This window comes from Epinephelus fuscoguttatus, linkage group LG4, assembly GCF_011397635.1.
Source record: "Epinephelus fuscoguttatus linkage group LG4, E.fuscoguttatus.final_Chr_v1".
NCBI lineage: Eukaryota > Metazoa > Chordata > Actinopteri > Perciformes > Serranidae > Epinephelus > Epinephelus fuscoguttatus.
Genome location: NC_064755.1, coordinates 44,778,337 through 44,798,476, shown reverse-complemented (window position 1 = coordinate 44,798,476; position 20,140 = coordinate 44,778,337). Strand labels below are relative to the sequence as shown.

At 41.8% G+C, this 20,140-nt stretch overlaps 1 protein-coding gene across 1 annotated transcript in view; it reads right to left on the bottom strand.

Annotated features, from left to right (window-relative positions):
* pot1 (protection of telomeres 1 homolog) overlaps nt 1–20,140 on the bottom strand; it is a 113,255-nt gene that overhangs the window by 31,761 nt on the left and 61,354 nt on the right. Inside the window, 1 exon segment of the mRNA XM_049573453.1 lies at nt 18,666–18,821. Coding sequence (XP_049429410.1) covers nt 18,666–18,821 — 156 coding nt within the window.

The following is a 20,140-nucleotide window of genomic DNA, read 5'->3' as shown; positions in this document are numbered from 1 at the left end:
GGACAGGTGCAGGTTCAGCAGGAAGAGAAAATGAGGCTTGAGTCGAGGTAACCGGGTAAACATCTGTGCAGGAGATTCTGCTGAGGCGGAGAGAGACGGACCGCAGGGGAGAGAAAGGAGAAGATAAATGGACAAATGGAGAATGGTAGAGTCAGGAGAAACTGAAACTACGAGATGGAGGGAAGAGACGGGAGGAGTTAGAGAGAAAGTCTGTGTGAATAATGTTGAGTGACTCTGAGGCTGGAAACAAGACGCACAAAGACTGAGTTCATCAGAGTTTAGTTTAAGATCCAGTTGTTGCTAAATTCAGGGTTCGGCTCATTTACCATTTCTGAATTCACCCCTGAGGAAAAGTCTAGTTTTAATCTAAAAATCCCTCGAAATGAAGCTCCTATTACATCAAAAGCTCAATTAGATGAGATTTTCTGTATTAAGAGTGAAATGACTCACTGTATTGTGAAGGATAACTTACAGTGCTGAACTCAGAGACAAATCAGCACATTCAGACACTATGACATCCAGCCTTGAACTGCAGTGTCTTTTTGAAGACTTTGTATGATAAATCCACATCAATAAATCAGACACTTAATGTCTTCTGTGATTATACATTCAATGTTTCTGTTCGCAAACAGTTATTATTGTTGTTTGCCATCCAGGATGCCTCGGGCTTGAGTCTGTGTTTCTGACTATGTGGTTGATATTGGGCATTCAGGCATAAAATATCTTCTGTTTAAGTTCCATTGCTTTTCCAGATGTTTTAGACTCAGTATAGAGATATTTAGGCAGGTATCATATCAAATTCTTAATTTTAGTATTGTGACAACATTAGCGGGGAGCACAGCCGATGCACTTCTTACACATGACGCGTCTTTAACTGCCTGGAAAACATGAGGTCGTGCACTGGGTGCTACTCTTGTGCCTTTTCTGTGCCAGCTTTCAAGAGGACGGTGGCAGGTTGCGTCTGAGGTTGTGGCAGAACCTTGACAAGCTCTGTATCATAGCCCCGGGGCAGACCCAGAACACGCTGGAGGGATTATATATCTCATCTGGGGTTCTCCAGGAGGAGCTGGAAAGTGTTGCTGGGGAGAAGGACGTCTGGGGTGCTTTGCTTGGCCTGCTGCTGCCGTGACCCAGCCCCTGATATACAAGTGAAAATGGATGGAAATGGATGGGAAGGATATCTGTCTGCTGTGACTGGTTGTTCCTTGTCACATGACGTGCGATGCTTGCTGCTGTACTCCAAAAGTTGAACTCTGTTTATCTTAGGGCGCAACTGTTGCGTCCTGAAGCAACAGGATCAAAAAGACTTTGGAAGAAGAAAGGAAGGCAAGCAACGGCGCCACAAGGGCGTCGCTCTGGCATTCCAGTGCGCCTACCACAGGTCTATATTATAAGCAATGAATTTGAGGGCGCAAAAGATGCAGCATGTGTACAGCCGCTTATGGGTGTGACAGCAGGTGAACCATGTATAGTCTGCACAGTCATTTCATCTACACTTTCATCTACAGGCTCTTCCTCTCCTCGTGCATACATATTCATGAGTGTTTCTGCTGATGAAGGTGGCGTTCAGAGTGACAGACTGACAGTTAAGTGTGACATTTTGCTGCTTTGATTAACTCTGCAGAAGGTTTTTTTCCTTTCTTAAAACTAGTACCATTCAAATAAATGTTTTATCATCCGTGAGTGTTTCTGAGAGAATCAGAGATCGAGGAGGCAACGCCACAGCAACTGCAGCACTCCTCCTACTCCTCCTCGCTCTCTTGTTCTCAGCTTCTCTTTTCATCATAATGGGCTCCTTTCTCTCCTAATGGCCTTCTTCTCACAGAAACGCCTCAGTCAATTTTACACAATACCTCCGATGATTCACCAGAGGAGCCTGGTAATTGGGGGAAATATTCCTGTTCAAACACTTCTTTAGTAGAGGGGCTCTCAGTGTGTGTCGCGCTGTGAGAGTGTGAGGTGAATTGATTGACGGGTGTTAAGAGTCACCTGTCCAAAAAAAATTCAATCAAAGGGACGCGATGCCCATGATACATCGCTCCGAGCCTCACTCACTATGTGTTTTTAATGGATTCCTCTTCACCGTTTAGAGTTCAGAGTTTGTGTGACCGTGTGGATCCTTCTGTGATCACCGACATTACCGTTAAATTGATGGAAGATGATGTTATTCAGAGTCCTGACACATTTTTACAGATGAATTTTCAAAACTTTTCCATATTATATTTCACCCAATTACCATGACTTTATTTAAACAGTGGGTAGGCCATTTTAAACTATTTAAATAGGGCAGGTCGGCAACACAAGTTACCATTGTCGCCTCACAGCAAGAGGGTTCCTGGTTCGAACCCAGGTTGGGGGAGCCCTTCTGTGCTGAGTCAGCATGTTCTCCTCGTGTCAGTGTGGGTTTCCTCCAGGTGCTCCAGGAGGGGGGGCTCTGGGGGGTTTTTCAGACCTAATTGTATTGCGGAGTTTTGCACAGCAGCGACCGGATCTTTGCTCTCAAACCACAAAAACATGTGATGGCACAACAGTCTCCTTCAGTACATTATTCTATGCTTTCTTTGGATTTTCACATTGGCTAGTCATCCTATTTAATTTGTCTTCTGATTAAATTGGAACCGTTGAAACAAGTTGTAGGAAGCCTCTGCAAGTAACTGGTTGCTGGCAGACACTCTGTGCTGCAATAAAATGGTTAATCAGCAGTGCCGTGCACTGTAGAGCCGATGTGCTGCTGGTTCTGCCGGCCTGAATACAATATAATGTCTATAGCCTTACTGTTGTGTACAGCCTTTATAGACTGAGCTGAGTAGTGATGCACGGGTCAACCCGTAACCCACGGGACCCACAAATGGACCTGCAGGTCGGGCAGCAGCGATCGCCTGTTAAATGATATTTTGACATTATTGGCTATTACTGTCATGACATCCGAAGGTACTGATGCGTTGAGCAGGTGACAGTCTGCGGTCGTTTTCAAAACACACTTGTGTCACACACTCCAAAAGAAACTTGTTGAAACTTTAAACAATAATTTACTGTACAAAACGGGGGAAACAAACGTTGACAAAAACGGTTCCATAATTCATATTAAATTCAAAAGATAACGAAGAAACAGCTACAAGTTAGAGGGAATAGTGATAAAGTGGTAAAACTTGGCATTGATCCACAGCCTCAGACGGATGCGCTCAAGCGTGCCGTGCACACAAGCTCAGTTGGTTGCCGATACTATATTTTCACATTTTTGACAATGCAATTTAAAAGTTTTGATTTTTATTGATAACCTACATTTACCAACAACAAAAAGAATGCATTTAGCACCAAAAAAATATGTAAGAGAAGAAAAAAAAGTAAAAAAAAAAACAAAAAAAAAACAACCAAATATCGAATACCATACTTCTCCCAAAAGGGGGTGCAGCCATGACAATGACACAATGCCGGTTCTGGTCTATGCATGTCATGTGATGGTAAATGGTAAATGGACTGCACTTGTATAGCACTTTTTTTTTTTAGTCTTACAACCACTCTAAACACTATTACACTACATGTCACATTCACCCATTCACACACATTCAATTTCTGGTTTCAAACTAATGAGACAAATCACGCCAGCCTACACAACATGAGCAAGCACTCCCTGACAACATTTGTGACACTTCTGAGGAGCAACAGCAGAATCTAAAATTAACCTGATCTTTCTTTAATTTTTACACCTCAGCTGAGAGTTTTCACACACCTGACACTCATCTTCTCATACAGAAAAAAAAGCAAACTCTCACTTGTGTCACATGCTACATGTGTTTCCCTTTTTAAAGGTTTCATCTCTCTGCGGCTGTCTCTGTATGAGTTCCCACCCCGCTGATCAAGTAAACAGGTGTAAATACTCCTGTGTAAATTAGACACAACACATCTGCAGGTTCATTAACACAACTGCTGTGTTAAACAAGACCAGATTCTAAAGTCTGAAATCTGAGAGAGCAGCCCCCCGCTGTGACTCTACAGACTGTTGGTGCCAAGTCAAGTCATTCCTGAACTTCAAAATGACAGGTTTGTTACAAAACATTGAATGTCTGATGGGTCAAACTCTCCGAAACATTATTTAAAACAAGAAATACCATATGGCCAAAGTTTGTCCATACCCACATCCACACACCAAAATCTACAAACCTAGTGCATACCACAATACTCCTGATCCCATCCAAAACCCAATCCTGTCCTGGATACTCCAAAAACTCAATCATATCCTAGATACCCCAAAAAACAGATCCTCAGCAGGATGCTCCAAAAAACAGATTTTAAAAAGGATACTCCAAAAAGAGTTCCTACACAGGATACTCCAAAAACCTGTTACTATTCCTGATATTTCAAAAACCTGTTCCTATACTGGATTTCCAAAAACACACGATCCCATCCTGAATACTTAAAAAATGAAATAAAATAAAATAAAATAAAAAAGATCCTATCCTGGGTACCTCAAACCCCTGTTCCTGATCCTTTCCAGTATACTCCAAAAACCTGATCCTATCCTGGATACTCCAATAAACCAGATCGTAAAGAGGATACTCCAAAAAAACAGATTTTAAAAAGGATACTCCAAAAGCCAGATCATACCCTGGATACTCCATAAACCAGATCCTAAATATGATACTCCAAAAGCGCGATCCTATCCAAGATACTCGATAACACACGATCCCATCCTAGATACTCCCAAAAACCTGATTCTAAACAGGATACTCCAAAAACGAGATCCTAAATAATGTACTCTGAAAACCAGATTCTAAAAAGGATACTCTAAAAACTCAATGCTATCCTGGATACTCCCAAAAACCCGATCCTAAACAGGACACTCCATAAACCTATTACTATTCTGGATATCCCAAAACACAAGATCCCACCCTGGATACTTAAAAAAAAAAAAAAACCTTCCTACCTCGGATATTCCAAAACCCTGTTCCTATCCCGGATACTCTGAAAACCCGATCCTATCCTGAACATTCCAAAAGTCAGATCCTGAGTGGGATATTCCAAAAAATCAGTACTTACCACAACACTCCAAAAACCTGATCCTATCCTGGATACTCCAAATACCTGATCCTAACCAGGATACTTGTGTGTATTACTCAGTTACTTTTATAACATTATTGATATATTCTGCTGATACTGACATATGTCACCAGCTGTTATACATTACATAAAACCACATTATTCCACTGAGAGCTGATGATCAATACAAATTACTGTCTGGTCTTAATTAACACCAGTGAATCTATGGAACAAAAAAAACCTGCTGCACGTGCCACAACTATTTATCAACCTTATTTTTTAAATCCCAGATAAAACAGTACAAATTCCTAGTGTCATATATATATTGTTTTCCTCAAGTGCTCAGAAGTGGAGTCTGGTTTTGGGTTCAGCCCATTTTGATGATGAGAGGATGGTGAGTTTGAGCGACTGGCAGAGTGTTTGTGTTTGGATCATCATTTGTCTATTTGTTTTCAGGGACACTACATCCGTCCTGCTCCTGTCATTCACCTTTCTGATTGCTTTGTTGTCCGTGACGTCAGCCTCTGCTGACTCAGATCGCTCACTAAATAACATGTGGACGAGGTAGGAGGAGAAACAATGACAAACTCTGCTGCTGCCTCGCTATCAGTTTCTTTGTCCTTTCTTCTACGTCATTCAACAGACGCAGATTTCATCAAAGAGCTGCGACACTGAGTGTGTCTTAAATGTATTATACCATATACTTCTATTCAGTAAATCAGTACGATACAGAAAACTCTCCGTCAGCTCTCATCAGGCCTGAGGTTGAGTTGTATTTAAACCAGTGACCTCTCCACGATCTCATTCTTAACTTCAAACTCATTTACTCGACTGTTGTTCTAAGTTAAACAACGTGTTGATGAAGTGTATTTGCAGCATGTGGTGAAAGATATTCAGTGTAATGAACCGGCTTCGTGTGATTGTGAAGAGCTCTTTAACACCCCAGGGTCGAGTGCGAATGTGCGTCACGAGGACACGAGTGCTGAGCTGAAAAAAATAAACCCTGCTCAGCCTCACAGTCTCAACATTTACCCGACTCCATAACAACAGCTGACAAATGAGCACTTCATACGGTAATAATTAAGAAAATGAATGAGGAGAAATTAACTTCACTTAGGGCAAACGATTGGTAAATCAAGCAAATATTAAAGAGTAACACCAGATTAATTGAGTCATTTTCTACCACCAATGAAAGTGTAAACTCACTGATGAATTCTCCACAGGAGGAAACGAAGCTCCCACTGTCTTCTCTACAGCTTTAAAACACTGAGCTGAGAAACTAAGTATAAAAGAGGAAAATCATCACAACCCTTTTCTTTCTGGTTTTGTTGATTTAAGAGATGGGCTGCAAACAGGGACACACAGACAAGACTGAATTAGGGCTGGACAATATGGACAGCTTCAGTCAACATAGGGTAAGCTGGCATGTGCCAAGATGTACCCTTGATTTCATTGAATATACCTTCCCAGAAAATATCAATCACTATATTGGATTCTAAGCTCAATGTTCAACACAAGTCTGGTTAATTAGTTAGAAAATTACATTTTACAAACTTTGAGGTTGAAAAAAATGCAGTGGAAACCGCACAGAATGGTTTCAGCATATTATCCATTTTTTATATATCTGAATTAAGGGTGTCACGAAACCAGTACTTGCCAAAACACTGAAAGTGTGATGACACTCTTGTTGGGCAAGAGTCTTAGTCATCGAGGTCATGGTAATTCTAAGTGCTATAACATAAGCAACTAGACTTGCTTGAGTGTCTTGAAGATGTTTAACCACTCATCCAAGAGGCTTCTTCAGTTATAACTGATTGGTGGGGAGACGCAAGCCGCTGCGAGGGTTCAAAGGCTGCGACTCTCCACCAGTCACTTAGAACCGAAGAGGCCTCTTTGATGAGTGGTTAAACGTCTTCAGTGCACTCTAGCAGGTCCAGTTGCTTATGATATAGCACTCAGAAGTGCTGGTACTCATTGTCTCCAGTACCACAGGTAACCAGGATGCCATTCTTGCAGACTAAATGCTTACAAGTGTTCTAGTCTGCCGTTACATAGCAAAGAAAATAGAAGAACGCCAACCAGCACAGAAGAACAACACATGGAAGTTGGCGAAAAGTGCTGCTGCAGTGACAGCTTCGCCTCAGCTTGTTAAAAAAGAAAAGAGTATTTTCCTGAGGCCAGCATTCTCTTTTCTAAGTCTTTGCGATGCTACAAACACCAGCAGCGTGACAAGGTGCTGAGCATCTATTCTGGGCTAAAGCTGCACATCTGCTGTTTCTTCTGAAAAGTGTTAAACTTGGGATATAACACTGTGCTCATCACTGTCACTTTTTACCCAACTGTCCAATCACAGTGGAGGAGGGGCGGGACAAATGGCAGACCACGAAGACCAACTGTTGCATCGTACATGGACAAGAGCTGAATAACAATGATGAAAACTGTATATATTCACGTTTGCTGGCTCACAAAACATCATGAACCTACACAGCCTAGTACTTTGTGTTTGAGATGGATCATCAGGGATTAAAGAAGTATTTCACCAATATAAAGAGGGTCGTCACATAAAATCGGGCTGTCTATGCAGTAAACAGATACAAACACTTGGTGCTAAATGACCAGAGAAAACAGAGAAAAGAACTGTGGCATTTGCTTTTGCTCAAGAGGCAGAAAACCTGCAACTAACAGAATGCACTTTGCCAAACCGGACCAATAAATGCTCCTGCTGCTGGGTGAGGAACTTGTCCATTTGACACAATGGTGACCATGTATTACAGTTAAACAGTGAGCTAAAACATGTTTCTGAAAATATTTGAGGTGAGAAAGAGGCAACGCAGTAACATAATCTTGGTTTTTATTTTATCAGCACTGCATAGCTTTACTGTTGATCTAAATTCTTTCATCTTCTGTTTTCACTTCCTGCTTACAAACTCTCGCTATTTCAGCTAAAAAGGTCACTAAAATACGTGTCTAAAAACATTTTAGGTGAGACACAGGCAGTGCAGTAATCTTGATATATATTCCATCAGAACTGCCTAGTTTTAACATCTGATTTGATTGTGATCTGAGTTTGAGAGAGAGGGTTGGGTCTGCCTCTTCACCTGCTTCTATAGTCTCTGTGTATCTTTCTGGTATTGTGACATGCCTGGTCTGAATGATTTTATGGCAGCACCTTCACAGAGATGACCTGAGGATACTGATGCTGCAGGTGACAGGAAAGTAAAATCCATTGCTACCGTTTCAATCAGTTAATTCTGTGATTTAGAAAAGTAAAAGGTTCATTGTTCTTTCACATTAAGTTGTAATGTTACGACACTCCAGCTGTTTACTGCTTTTAAAACTCTTTGTTCACTTGCACTCAAAGCCGTGTTGTAGCACAACCGATTTGTGAGCTGTGTCACTTAATCTGAACAGACAGCGGGAGCTGCTTCTTCCTGTGAAGAATTCATCAGTGAGTTTACACTCTCATGCCATTTAAGCATAAATAGTAAAGCTATATCTACAAAGGTTGTTTGGACGTGTTAATGAGGTTTCTAGATGGAAAACATTAACACAAACTAGCATACACGCACACCTGGCTCCTGCAGGTGTTATCCTGGGAGATGGAACCAGGTTTTCTAACTTGCAGGAAAACACAGCTTTCTAAATCCCTGGTGTTCAACCTTTACAAAGACACCACTGATACATGTCATCTGTGTTTGTTGCCCTAAAGCACATGTATCCTGCTCTACTTTATTGGACGGTAAAAACACAAAAACATAAATGTTCCGGTCAGGGGGCAGTGTTTGATTTGTCCATTCTGGGCTACCGTAGAAACGATCTCTGTGGAAGACTCCCTTCAGATTAGGTTTCTTAAAAACGTGAATGAGTTATTTAAATTGACTGAATACAAAATTGAAAGACGCTGTTCTCTGAATAAATAAAACAAAACATTGCTCTCCTCCTCTGCCCTCTTTACGCTCCGCAGCCCCAAACTGCACATCATTTTTGTTTAATTTAATTATCAGAGACGCGCCAGGGAGATGTAAGAATTATTTCATATTAAGTTTTGGTTAAAATAGACTGGTGGACGTGGGAAAACAATTCAGTGTCTGTCTCCACTCACACCAGGCAGCTGGTGAACCTGAATCTGGCAGAGTTGGAGGGAGACGGATGGTCCTTATGTAGATATAAACGTCTAATTCTGAGGTAACGAAAATCCAACAATTCTTATTTTCAGGTGATTATACACTTAAGAAAAAAAACTTAATACAATACATTCAATTTCTGCCAATATATCCCCCTAAATCCTTCACACTGGACGTTTAACACATTAAAAATCCACAGATTAATAGAAACTAAAAATAATCTTTAGTTGCAGCCTTAAAATGTATGTACTGTTTCTATCGCCCTGCCCTTGAATGCACCTATCACACACTGCGGTCGTGTCGCTGAGAGCATCTAAACAAGATGTTTTAACAAACAGAAACATCTGAAAACATCAACGTAGAGCCTCTGCTGAGGGCTGAGAGCTGAAGCCAGAAACACCAAACCTCCAGCACCCAATCATCTAAGACCTCGAGGCTTTAGAGATCTGAGGCTGTTTTATACTTTCAGTGACGCTAAAGTCAAGGTTACAACAAAGGAGAAGTTCCTAAGCAAGCAAACACAGAGGAGAAATCTCTAAATAAAAGTCTGACAGTAGTGTTGTGGCCCTCTGGATGACTCTAGTACAAAAGATGTATCAGAGCAAGCAAAGAAACAACAGAAAGGCACTCAAAGTACCCAGAGGTCAATGCAAACTCAGTCATCCTTAAATATATTCAGAGTCCTGTGCGTGAAGTCAAACACTGGCACTGACTGTGTGGGATTAGCTCTGCAGCAGGAGGTCACGGAGTGTGGTTTCCACAGCTATAATTCAGTAATTTCTCTGTTAGAGCAGAGTTATTTGTTATTATTACAGGGTGGACGTCCTTGTAAGGGAAACAGTGAAGAGGACAAATGAGCTGCCAGTTTCCTGCCACCTCTCCCCTGTCGCTTCCGCCATCGTACAGCTCCAAGGGCCACTCAATACTGATTACCAATGTATAAAATACAAAAAGGACAAAGACCTCAGGGTGCTGAAACACCAAGAATAACATTAAAAAAGCAAAGAAAGGGCACTTACAGCTGACATTGCAAGAACTACTAGATGTAATATTCTGTCATTTGAGGAGAGAGTTTTTACACTGGAGGGGAACTACATAAAGACAGTTATTTGATGAATGGCATACATCAGAGTTGTTCTAACGATCCGTTAACTTTATCAGACTTCGTCAATGATAATAAGTTCACTTTGAAGAGCAGTTTCAAAACTTTAAAATCTTTTTTTTTAAAAAGAAAGCAGAAAAACACATTCACTATTGAGATCGACAGTAACAGTGGGTTTACGTGTAATCAGGTGAAATTAACACCCGCCAAGTGCCAAATGTGGGTAGATTTTCTATACGGTGAGTAAATTTCAGAGAGCTATCTGCCACACTGGTAGGTAAATGTTTTACAACAACGATCACATATTGGGAAAATCAATGTCGAGAGTGTTGTCTGGAATTTGTGTCATTTACTGTCACACTGCTTCTGTCCTCTGTGCCAGTGATGAATTTAACAGTCACACAGCTCCTTCGACATGCAGCCTGGAGGCTGCATGTCGAAGTATCCTTGAGCAAGATACTGAACCCCAAATTGCTCCTGATGGCTGTTCCATTGGTGTGTGAGTGTGTTAAAACTGTAGCAGGCGGCACCTTGTATGGTAGCCTCTGCCACCAGTGTATGAATGCCACCAGTGTATGAATGTGTGTGTGAATGGGTGAATGTGACTCGTGGTGTAAAAAGCGCTTTGAGTGGTCACTAGATGACTAGATATACAAATGCAGGTCCATTTACCATTACCATTTACTCGTGGTCCCTAAAGTCTCCAAAAGTAGATCAGGAGCCAGAGCCTTCAGCTATCAGGCTCCTCTTCTGTGGAATCATCTTCCTGTTTCAGTCCGGGAAGCAGACACCGTCTCCACATTTAAGAAGACTTTCCTTTTAGATAAAGCTCATAGTTAGGGCTGACTCTTATAGTCAGGGCTGGCTCTTGTAGTCAGGGCTGGCTCTTGTAGTCAGGGCTAGCTTTTAAGGTTAGGATTGGCGCTTAAGGTTAGGGTTGGCTCTTATAGTAAGGGCTGGTTCTTATAGCCAGGGCTGGCTCTTAGTCAGGTTTAGCTCTTATAGTCAGGGCTGGCTCAGGCTTGCCTTGGACCAGCCCTACCAGACCTCACATCCTATTACTGCATGTCGCTAACTTGGCTTCTTCTCCGGAGCCTTTGTGCTCCACTGTCTCGCAGATTAACGCGTATCGCAGCTACACCTGGATGGTGTGTCGTAGTTACGCTGCTGCCGTGGTCCCTCCAAACATGCCACGCAGAACAAAGAGAGGACTGATGTGAGTGGAATATGGACTTTACACCTTTATGATGTTTTATTTTGTTAATCTTGTATATATTATTTATAGTTAACAGATTGTTTTGTGTTTATTGTTCTAAGATTCCTGAGTTTAAACTGTTGAGAAGAAAGAAGAGTAACAACATAGTGGATGCACTGATGATGTAAGATAAATGATACCCTAATTTACTAATATTATTTTTATTATTATTAGTGCTTATCATGAAACAGAGTCATAACATTTTCTTTTAATATTCCGTCTTAAAGAAAAATCATTTGACAACCATAGAACAGTTCAACCACCACGTCTGCCATAAAATGTTGAAACGGCTTCCTGGATCCTGTGTTTGAATGTGAACCCCAGCGTCAGATGTTCATGTTGTTGTTGATGTTCAACATCAGCATAACCACACAGTTTTTTCATCCAACATTTCTAAATAGGGAGATTTTAAAATTCTGTCATATCAAGTTGCAAACCCCGTGATATTCTTGTTCAACAGACCTTTGGTACCTGTGATCATTTTGAAGTTGTTCGGCTTCAGGATTTTCAAATAATGAAATACTACAGTCATACACATGTGCACACAATTTGGCCAGTAAAAGTAACAGACTGTTACTTTGGCTGATAGAAAATGTGCCTGGTGGGTGGATTTTTTCATCTACCAGTCCCCTTGGCCAGTGAGTCAATAAGTTAATTTTGGACACTGGGGGGGGGGGGCTGATGCTGCAAGTGTTGGTCTGGTCAGAGTTGTTACCTGATGGTTATAAAAGTCACCTGTTGATAAAGTCAACTTCTGGATTTGCCTTTCCCACATCGTGCACAGCGTGCAGAGCAATCACTAAGACTCCTGTAAATGCCATCTCAAGTAAATGAGGCTTGGCGGCACGACTGTCAAGGCGAGCACTTTGTGCTGCTTGAAGAGCGGCATACTGTGAGTCTGCAGAGCTGCCTGCATTGATTGCACATGCTCCTGCTGTATTGCCGGTAGAAGTGGAGTTGTTTCTAAGTTTCCAGGAGGTATTTCAGTTTTTGCTACTGGAATATGATCCATCAATTATCTGGTACATGCACATTATGATTATGTACATAGAGACCATGATTTCTTTTCTTTTTTTTTTTAAAAACACACCACAAGCCGAGTGCCAACTAGTCCCATTTTACTGGAGAGACGACAGATAAGTCACACCATAACAATCCAGACTGACAGACAGTACAACAAGAGGAAAAATATGTATTTTTGATTTGGGGTGAACTGTCTCTTTATTGGCCTGAAATATGTGTGGTTCACTTGTATGGCAGATGAACGTGTGTGGTTTATTTAACGCTTAAGCAGGTGATGAAAGAAAACAAGTTTTAATTAAAAACCAAAACCAGAGAGGTCAGCTGGAGTCTGTGTGGACTGTGTGGTCGGAGTCAATTTATCCTAAACCAAGGCACTCAGGGTCCGATGTGTTCAACAGAGCTTTGAAATGAAACCTGTCTGAGACAAACAGGACCGACAGCGAAAAATCTGCAACTACACAACACTGTGTGTGTGTGTGTGTGTGCGTGTGTGTGTGTGCAGTCTGTGTTGTAATTCAATGTGACTTTGCGTCTGACGCAAGGTAATTTATGTCTCAGAGACCTGAATGAAGATGGATGTGTTTAACCACTAGTCACTCACTCACACACACACACACACACACACACACACACACACACACACACAGAAACAAATCATCATTGGGTGAATTTGTCCATTGTTACGTTCAGTCTAAAAAGCTGAATGAATCTGAATCACAGGGGATGCAGTAATTCCTCGACCCAACACAGACACACACACAGACACACACACACACGTATGTACATTAGAGTTGTTGTCCTTGTTACTAGCCGTATGTCTTTTTCTAACATTTTGAAGTATGGCTTCATTTCACAAAGAAAGATGACAACAGTGCTGTGTCAGGGCTGCACAGTGTAACATATATATTGCATGTTCCATGTGCTACACATTTTCCAGTTGCAAACGCGACCGTTGCCGGCCTTCAGATGTTGCAGGGCGCACGGAGACCTCGGGGGAGTGGTAAGAATGAAGAAGGGGGGGTTGCAGTGCACTGTTGCCACATAAATTAGTACGTATTTACAGATTTTGTTAGTGTCCTACCTCACTTACACATGAAGGTCAATAGTCCCCATCTGGGAAACATCAAGACACATTTAGACGAAAAAAAAAAAAAAGACGAGGTCAAATGTGTCCTGGACCACCTCAGCAAGTGGTTTGGGTGATCGGATCACAGTATGTCTTTGTGGTATACATTTGTATTTAGTGCCGTCCACTTGTGATCCAATCACCTCAGAAGCATGTTAATACCGGGTGTAAACAGGGCCTAAGACGGACATTTTAGGTCTGCTTACTTTCAGTTTGACCTCCAAATAAAGCAGTTCAGATCATTTAAAAACACTTGATTTGTTTCCAACCTGTCTGATAGAGAGAGAGACACTGCACTAAACCCCAGCAGGTGCTAAATGACAACACTATCAAATATAACTGTAAAGTAAAACTCTGTCATGTGTCATCTCATGAAGTAAAGAAAAGGTCTACAGTGAGTGTCAGAGCTTGTATGTATGTTAATGAGTGGCTGTCTGCAGCGCTGATAAGAGCAGCTGAGAAGCAGAGAGGATCAAAGCTGCATTTTTACATTTGTTTTTTGCAGTATCTCTTCTACAAAGAGGGAGGGCGAGATGGAAATGAGCGAACTGAGATCTTGGATTGCATCCTTTTTAAATATTCACAGTGATTATTGTGTGGAGTTTGATCTGAGGTGAGCCCGAGGCGCTCTGAGCGGCAGAGAACAAACTGGTTTGTTTTGCAGAACAGAGAGTGAAATAAATGTTAAGCAGGGTGATGGTTCAATACTGTACTCTACGGGAAGGCGTGACGAGGTCAAGAGAAACCAGATACAGTCAAAGATTTCTCACACACAGCACAGGATTCTCCACACACATGCTGAAGCTTGATTTAAGGATTTACAGATCTAAATGAAGTACTTGTTTTCTAGTTTATCACATGCAATCTGAAGGTGGAAGTTTTTGATGCTAGTGCTGAAACAATAGCTGAATTTTAGTACTGATACACATTTAAGATATTATTTGATGTCTTTTGTTGCTGTACAAGAACTTTGCAATAATAAAATATAGGGATGCACCGAATATATTATATTCGGCCGAATATTGCAAAAAAAACCACACATTCGGTGTTTGGTGGAATAAGTGAAAAGCAAGGCCGAATAATAGCGGCGTGTTTTGATAACGCAATCAAACAGCATGTGCTCGCACTCGCATTTGCGACTAAAAATAGTTTGTGCGGGCAAAATAAATCATTCAGCACGCTGTGCGAGTACAGATCAACCAGCACCAGAAACAAAACGGCGAATCCCACCGGTTGTGGGTTGAACGGGGGTCACAGACACAGACAGGAATACATGTTCCTGTCAAATACAGCAGCGCATGATAACGGCTTACCGGCGACGGAGAAGTCCGGCTCCAGGCGAATAACTTGTTGTCATGACTGCCCAGTAGTACCTGAACAGCCGAGCACAGGTGTGTGGCGTGTCAGAGGAGAAACGAGCCGTTCACATTTCTCTCTGTGGCAGGTAACGGTCCACAAACCTCACCACACTGAAGGGACTGTTCTTTACTTGTGAAGGGACTGTTCTTTACTTATGAAGGGACTGTTCTTTACTTGTCAGGGGAGGAGGGTGGCTGGTTGATTTTTATTTCATTCATTTATTTTATTTTGATCCCCCCTATGTTAATCACTCATTGATGCTGTTTTTGAAGTATGAATAAGTCAGTAAGTAATTTATTCCATTGAAATATCATTGATGTATTATAGAAAAGTGATTTATCTTTTTATAAATGACAAAAGGCACATCTGCCTCATTTCTGCTGTGGTATCCTGATACTACTCAGAACCGTGATACTTTCACTGGTATCGTACAGTGGGTCCCAGTTTTGGTACCGTGACAACACTAATCTGGAGGGGGTTCATCTGCAAAAACGAATGAAAAACTAAACAACAGCATTCGGTATTCGGCCAAGCGTTTAATATTATTCGGCTTCGGCCACAAATTTTCATTTCGGTGCATCCCTAATAAAATACAGTGTAAATCTTCAACTAGAATGATCCAGTCAAGTTTCTTACAGTCTCCATCCATGTCAGTGAAAACATGGATGCTTCACACACAGAAGATCTATACAATCAGCACAGTCTCAAGATTAAAATCACCAATTCAGTATCTGACCAAATGTCTCTCCTTCTGTGGCAGCTGTGGCTCAGGAGGTAAAGTGGGTCATCCACTAATCTGAAAGTCGGCAATTCGATCCCAAGCTCCTCCAGTCTGTATGTCAAAGTATCCTTGGGCAAGATACTAAACCTTAATTGCTCCTGATGGCTGCTCCATCAGTGCGTGAGTGTGTATAAAGGGTTACTGAGTAGCAAGTGGTACCATGTATGGTAGCCTCAGCCACCAGTGTGTGAATGGTTGAATGTAAGTCACTGTATTAAGCCCAGTTCAGACCAGCGATTTGTGTCGAGATGAATCTGTTTTAGAACACTGCAGCAATATGAACTGGCCGGTCTGAGCTTGACTCAAGCCGGCTGATGGTGTCACCTGCAACTCAGCTGGTCAAATTGCAGGAGGCTGGTTTAAAAGTACGAAAACTGTCTCATCAGCCAATAAGATTTTTAGCAAAGACAAGGTCTCAGTGAACTTGACCTTTGACCTATGACAGCTAAAACCTAGTTCACTAATCAGTTCATCCTTGAGTCGGAGGGACAACCCGAAAACATAATGCCTCTAGCCACTGCTGGTGCGGAGGGATAAAAATGTAGATTTAAATCAGGAACCACCTGATCAAAGATTATAAATCTGACCAGATATTTAATGTCAGTTCTCCGTTCTCAATTGTTTTTTATACTGCAGACCAATGTTCGATACCCTGGCTCTTATTTTTGAGCAAATGACTCCAGTTTTTGATGCAGTAATCATGCAGCACCACTGAACACAGTTAAACAGTAGACACATCATTGTCCACACTGACTCTATCCAAACACACACTCATGTTAAACCCAGCACAGACACAAACCTCTGAACATGAGAGCCAGCATCCATCAATCCTGTTGGTTCCAAACAAACATCCAACAGAAAAACTAACACCGTTGTGTTCCTGCCTGATTCCTATTATATCTGATAAACCTGTGTGCAGTCAGCAGGTTACATCAGGAACAATCCTCCGTCTTACTCTGTAATCTGAGAACGCTCAGCAGACACACGACCTGGTCTGATCCTTTATTTACCACAAATGTTGACTGAGGCTGTGAGCTTTCTTTCTCCAGCACTTTCTGACTTTCATTTCATCTATTTGTTTATACAAACTTTATTTACAGGCTTATGGCACGTCTATAAAAGTATTTCCACACATTTCTGAATTTATTTGCAGAACGCTCACACCAAACCAAGCGGGTAGTTAAAGTCAACTCCAGCTTGTGTTACAGGCTGTTTTTCGGTAAACGTTCTTTCTCAAACAGAGAACGGGCGTGTGCTTAATAGTCAGTCATAATCCATTCACATGGCAACCAGGTTGCCGTTCTAGAATATAGCACATATCAAAGCGATGGTACGGATATCAGCATGGATGGTAATAGTTGGTACTCTAACGTAAGATATGAGATGGAGGAATATACTCGACCACCTTCACCTGAAGGAAATATCAATCTACGATTCATGTTTTGCTGCCTCTCACAGCAGCTGGAGTCTGAGAAAAAATAACTTCATTCACTGGGCCGACTGCCGGCAACTTTTAAGGTGGAACATTAACTTGTAATGTTACTCAATGCATGAGTTGATGATGTGAATCCATCAGCACACCTTAAATTTCACTGTGACAACTTTGACCATCACTTTAGTTTTTATATGACACACACTTTTAGTACTGACTTTAAAAATATAGATTCATTTGGAGCGGATTATGTGAAGGGCATATATTCTAATCCTCACTTCCTGTGGGCTACAGCAACACTAAACCCCTGAGCTTGCCTGAGAAGGACTAAATGCACAAAGCTGCTGTTTTTAAATATCCCATGGAGAGAGACTCTCACTGCAGCCTGTTCTATTTTGTTGTGAAAATGTGGGCGTGCAGCCTCGTTCTGTGGACGATAAACCAGGTGCAGACTTCCATCTGTGTCACCGCTGATGAGGAAATACAGCGAGTGCTGGACGGAGCAGTGAGTGACAACAACCCCGCCCACATTTAAGAGGACTGTCTGAACACACCGAGGGTCTAGGTACCATGTCTGAAGGCTTACTGCTGGTTCCGAAGGTGCTGGACTGAAAGAGTTTGGTGGAAGCGGGGCTTTACACAACCCTCTGCTGTATATGCAAAATCTGTTAGGTCTTCAATGTAGCCAAAATGCAAGATAAGTGGACTAGCTAGCTCATAAATAAGGGACAATGTACAGTGAGTGAGTCATTATTGCAAAATTAACCCGCCAGTGTGATGGAGGACTCCATCGCAAAGCTTTACAACCAGCTACTATTTGCAAAAAAACCCATAAACATAAAACATCAAAACCTGATGTTACAAGAGTTTGTATTTTTGATTTCTAAACAGAGGTTTTGATTATCTGGCCCACTGTGTGCAACTGTATGTTGTATGTTTTGCTGCTTCCAGAAGTATGTGTGAGACATCTTTGGGTTCAGATTTGAAAAAAGGGGGGAGAAGGAAAAAGATAAGACCGGGGAGAGGAAGGAGGGGCAAAAAATAGAGAGAAAAACTGAAAAATGAGAGAAAAGCTAAGACGTATCGATGAGGATGAAAAGAGGAAAAGATGAAAGGAAAACAAAAGAGGGAAAACGGAGACAGAGGGATGAAGAGGATTACAGCAAATCAGAAGAATAAAGCTCAGAGAAGATAAGGAGGGGTATAAAGGCTGTGATGTGGACGACGGAAAGATGGAACATGAGAGCTACACAAAAGATGAAGCAAAGACACAGGAGGAGGAGGAGGACATGGCTCTCAGTATCAGGGGTGACATTTCTGATGCAAAATGTGCCAATACAGCGCTCACTCGGGTAATCACAATCTCAGTGTTTAACACAATACCTCTAATCTTAACCGTCAGCTACAGTGCACTATTTGCTCTGACCTTCAGCTGCCTGGCTGACTCCACGTGGTTGTCGTAGATGAGGACGTTGGCGATGAGGCTCTCTCTGTCTTTGGAGAAGGAGGACGGACCCTCTGTGACGTTCTGCTCAACTATCACCTTCAGCAGAGTGTGAGGACACCTGGTCCCGTCCCACACCTGGAAAATATCACAAGAACATGACACAGATGATGAGACTCAGAATCTGCAGCAAGTGCTGAGTTTGACATGACTGTTGTTGCGCTGTGGAAATATGCATTATATTGGATTTAACATGGGAGGCATCACAGCGCAGGTAATTCCACCACCACTCAAAGTTTTTTTTGTTTGTTTTGTTTTTACCTATCTACTTTAAATTATTGAGCATTTATAAAGACGTTAGCCAACACAAAACATTCCAACAGTTCAAAGACACTCAGTTTTCAGAGATATAAAAGAGAGAACAGCATAAAATTCCTGACATACTGACGGAGAAGCTGAAACCAGAGAAATGTTGTTGTTTTTGATTGGAAAAAAAAAAAAAGTGATCTTGTCGTTGCTTTCTGTGGTAGAAAAATTATGACATGAAAGAATGTATGATTTGTGCATTGTCCATGGTCATGGTGTGGTCTTCTACAAGGTCCCAGAGTCCTTCACTGTTGTGAGGAGGCTCTGGCTCTCTCTAAAATAAGCTGGCTGATGTTCTGACTACCATGGTGAAGAGTCTCCAACACCAGTAGCCCTTTGTCCCACCTTCCCACCACCTTTGCATTTTCACACCGAACCAAACAACGACGGCATCATGCTGCTCCACTGTGTGATTTTATATAGCATGCAAGCATTGTGAAATACATTTACAAGCACACTATGTTGCTACTGAAATAACTATTGACTTTTGGTTTCACATGGGAAACCAACAGCGGACTGGAGTTTGTTTGACCCGTCCACTTCGTGCCTACGTGTGTCGGCATCTAACACTGAGTTGGGAGAGAGACCTGGTTGTCATTGTTAGCAGCCACCACAAGAAAATGCTGACATTGCACATTTCTGCAAGCCACAACTACGTTACATTTGCACATTTCATACACATCAGAGCAACGTTTCGTGACAAAGTATACGAGCTGACATTTTTTCATCGAGAGGTGGAGGGGATGGTGGGTGGCGTGTCACCTTGGCAAGACGCCTGCTGACTTCAGACCACAGTCTGAGACCAACAAACAACAACAGCGGTTGTTCTGTTGAGTCATCGCCATGTTTGCTGGAGATTTTTAGCCCCGAATGTGGGTGTTTTTTTTAGCGACACCTCACTGTTTTTCTTGCCAGGATAGTGCAGGGTAGCGAGAAATTGCTGTGTTTCCAGTGGGGATCGTGCTCCCACAGCCGGGTATTTTATGCCAAAAAAGATCTTCTCTGGTCACGTTTGTGTTGTAATAAACTTTTATATTCAAGTAAGAACAACTGAAGCTCACTGAGTTCATTCTATTATTCATCAAAGAGAA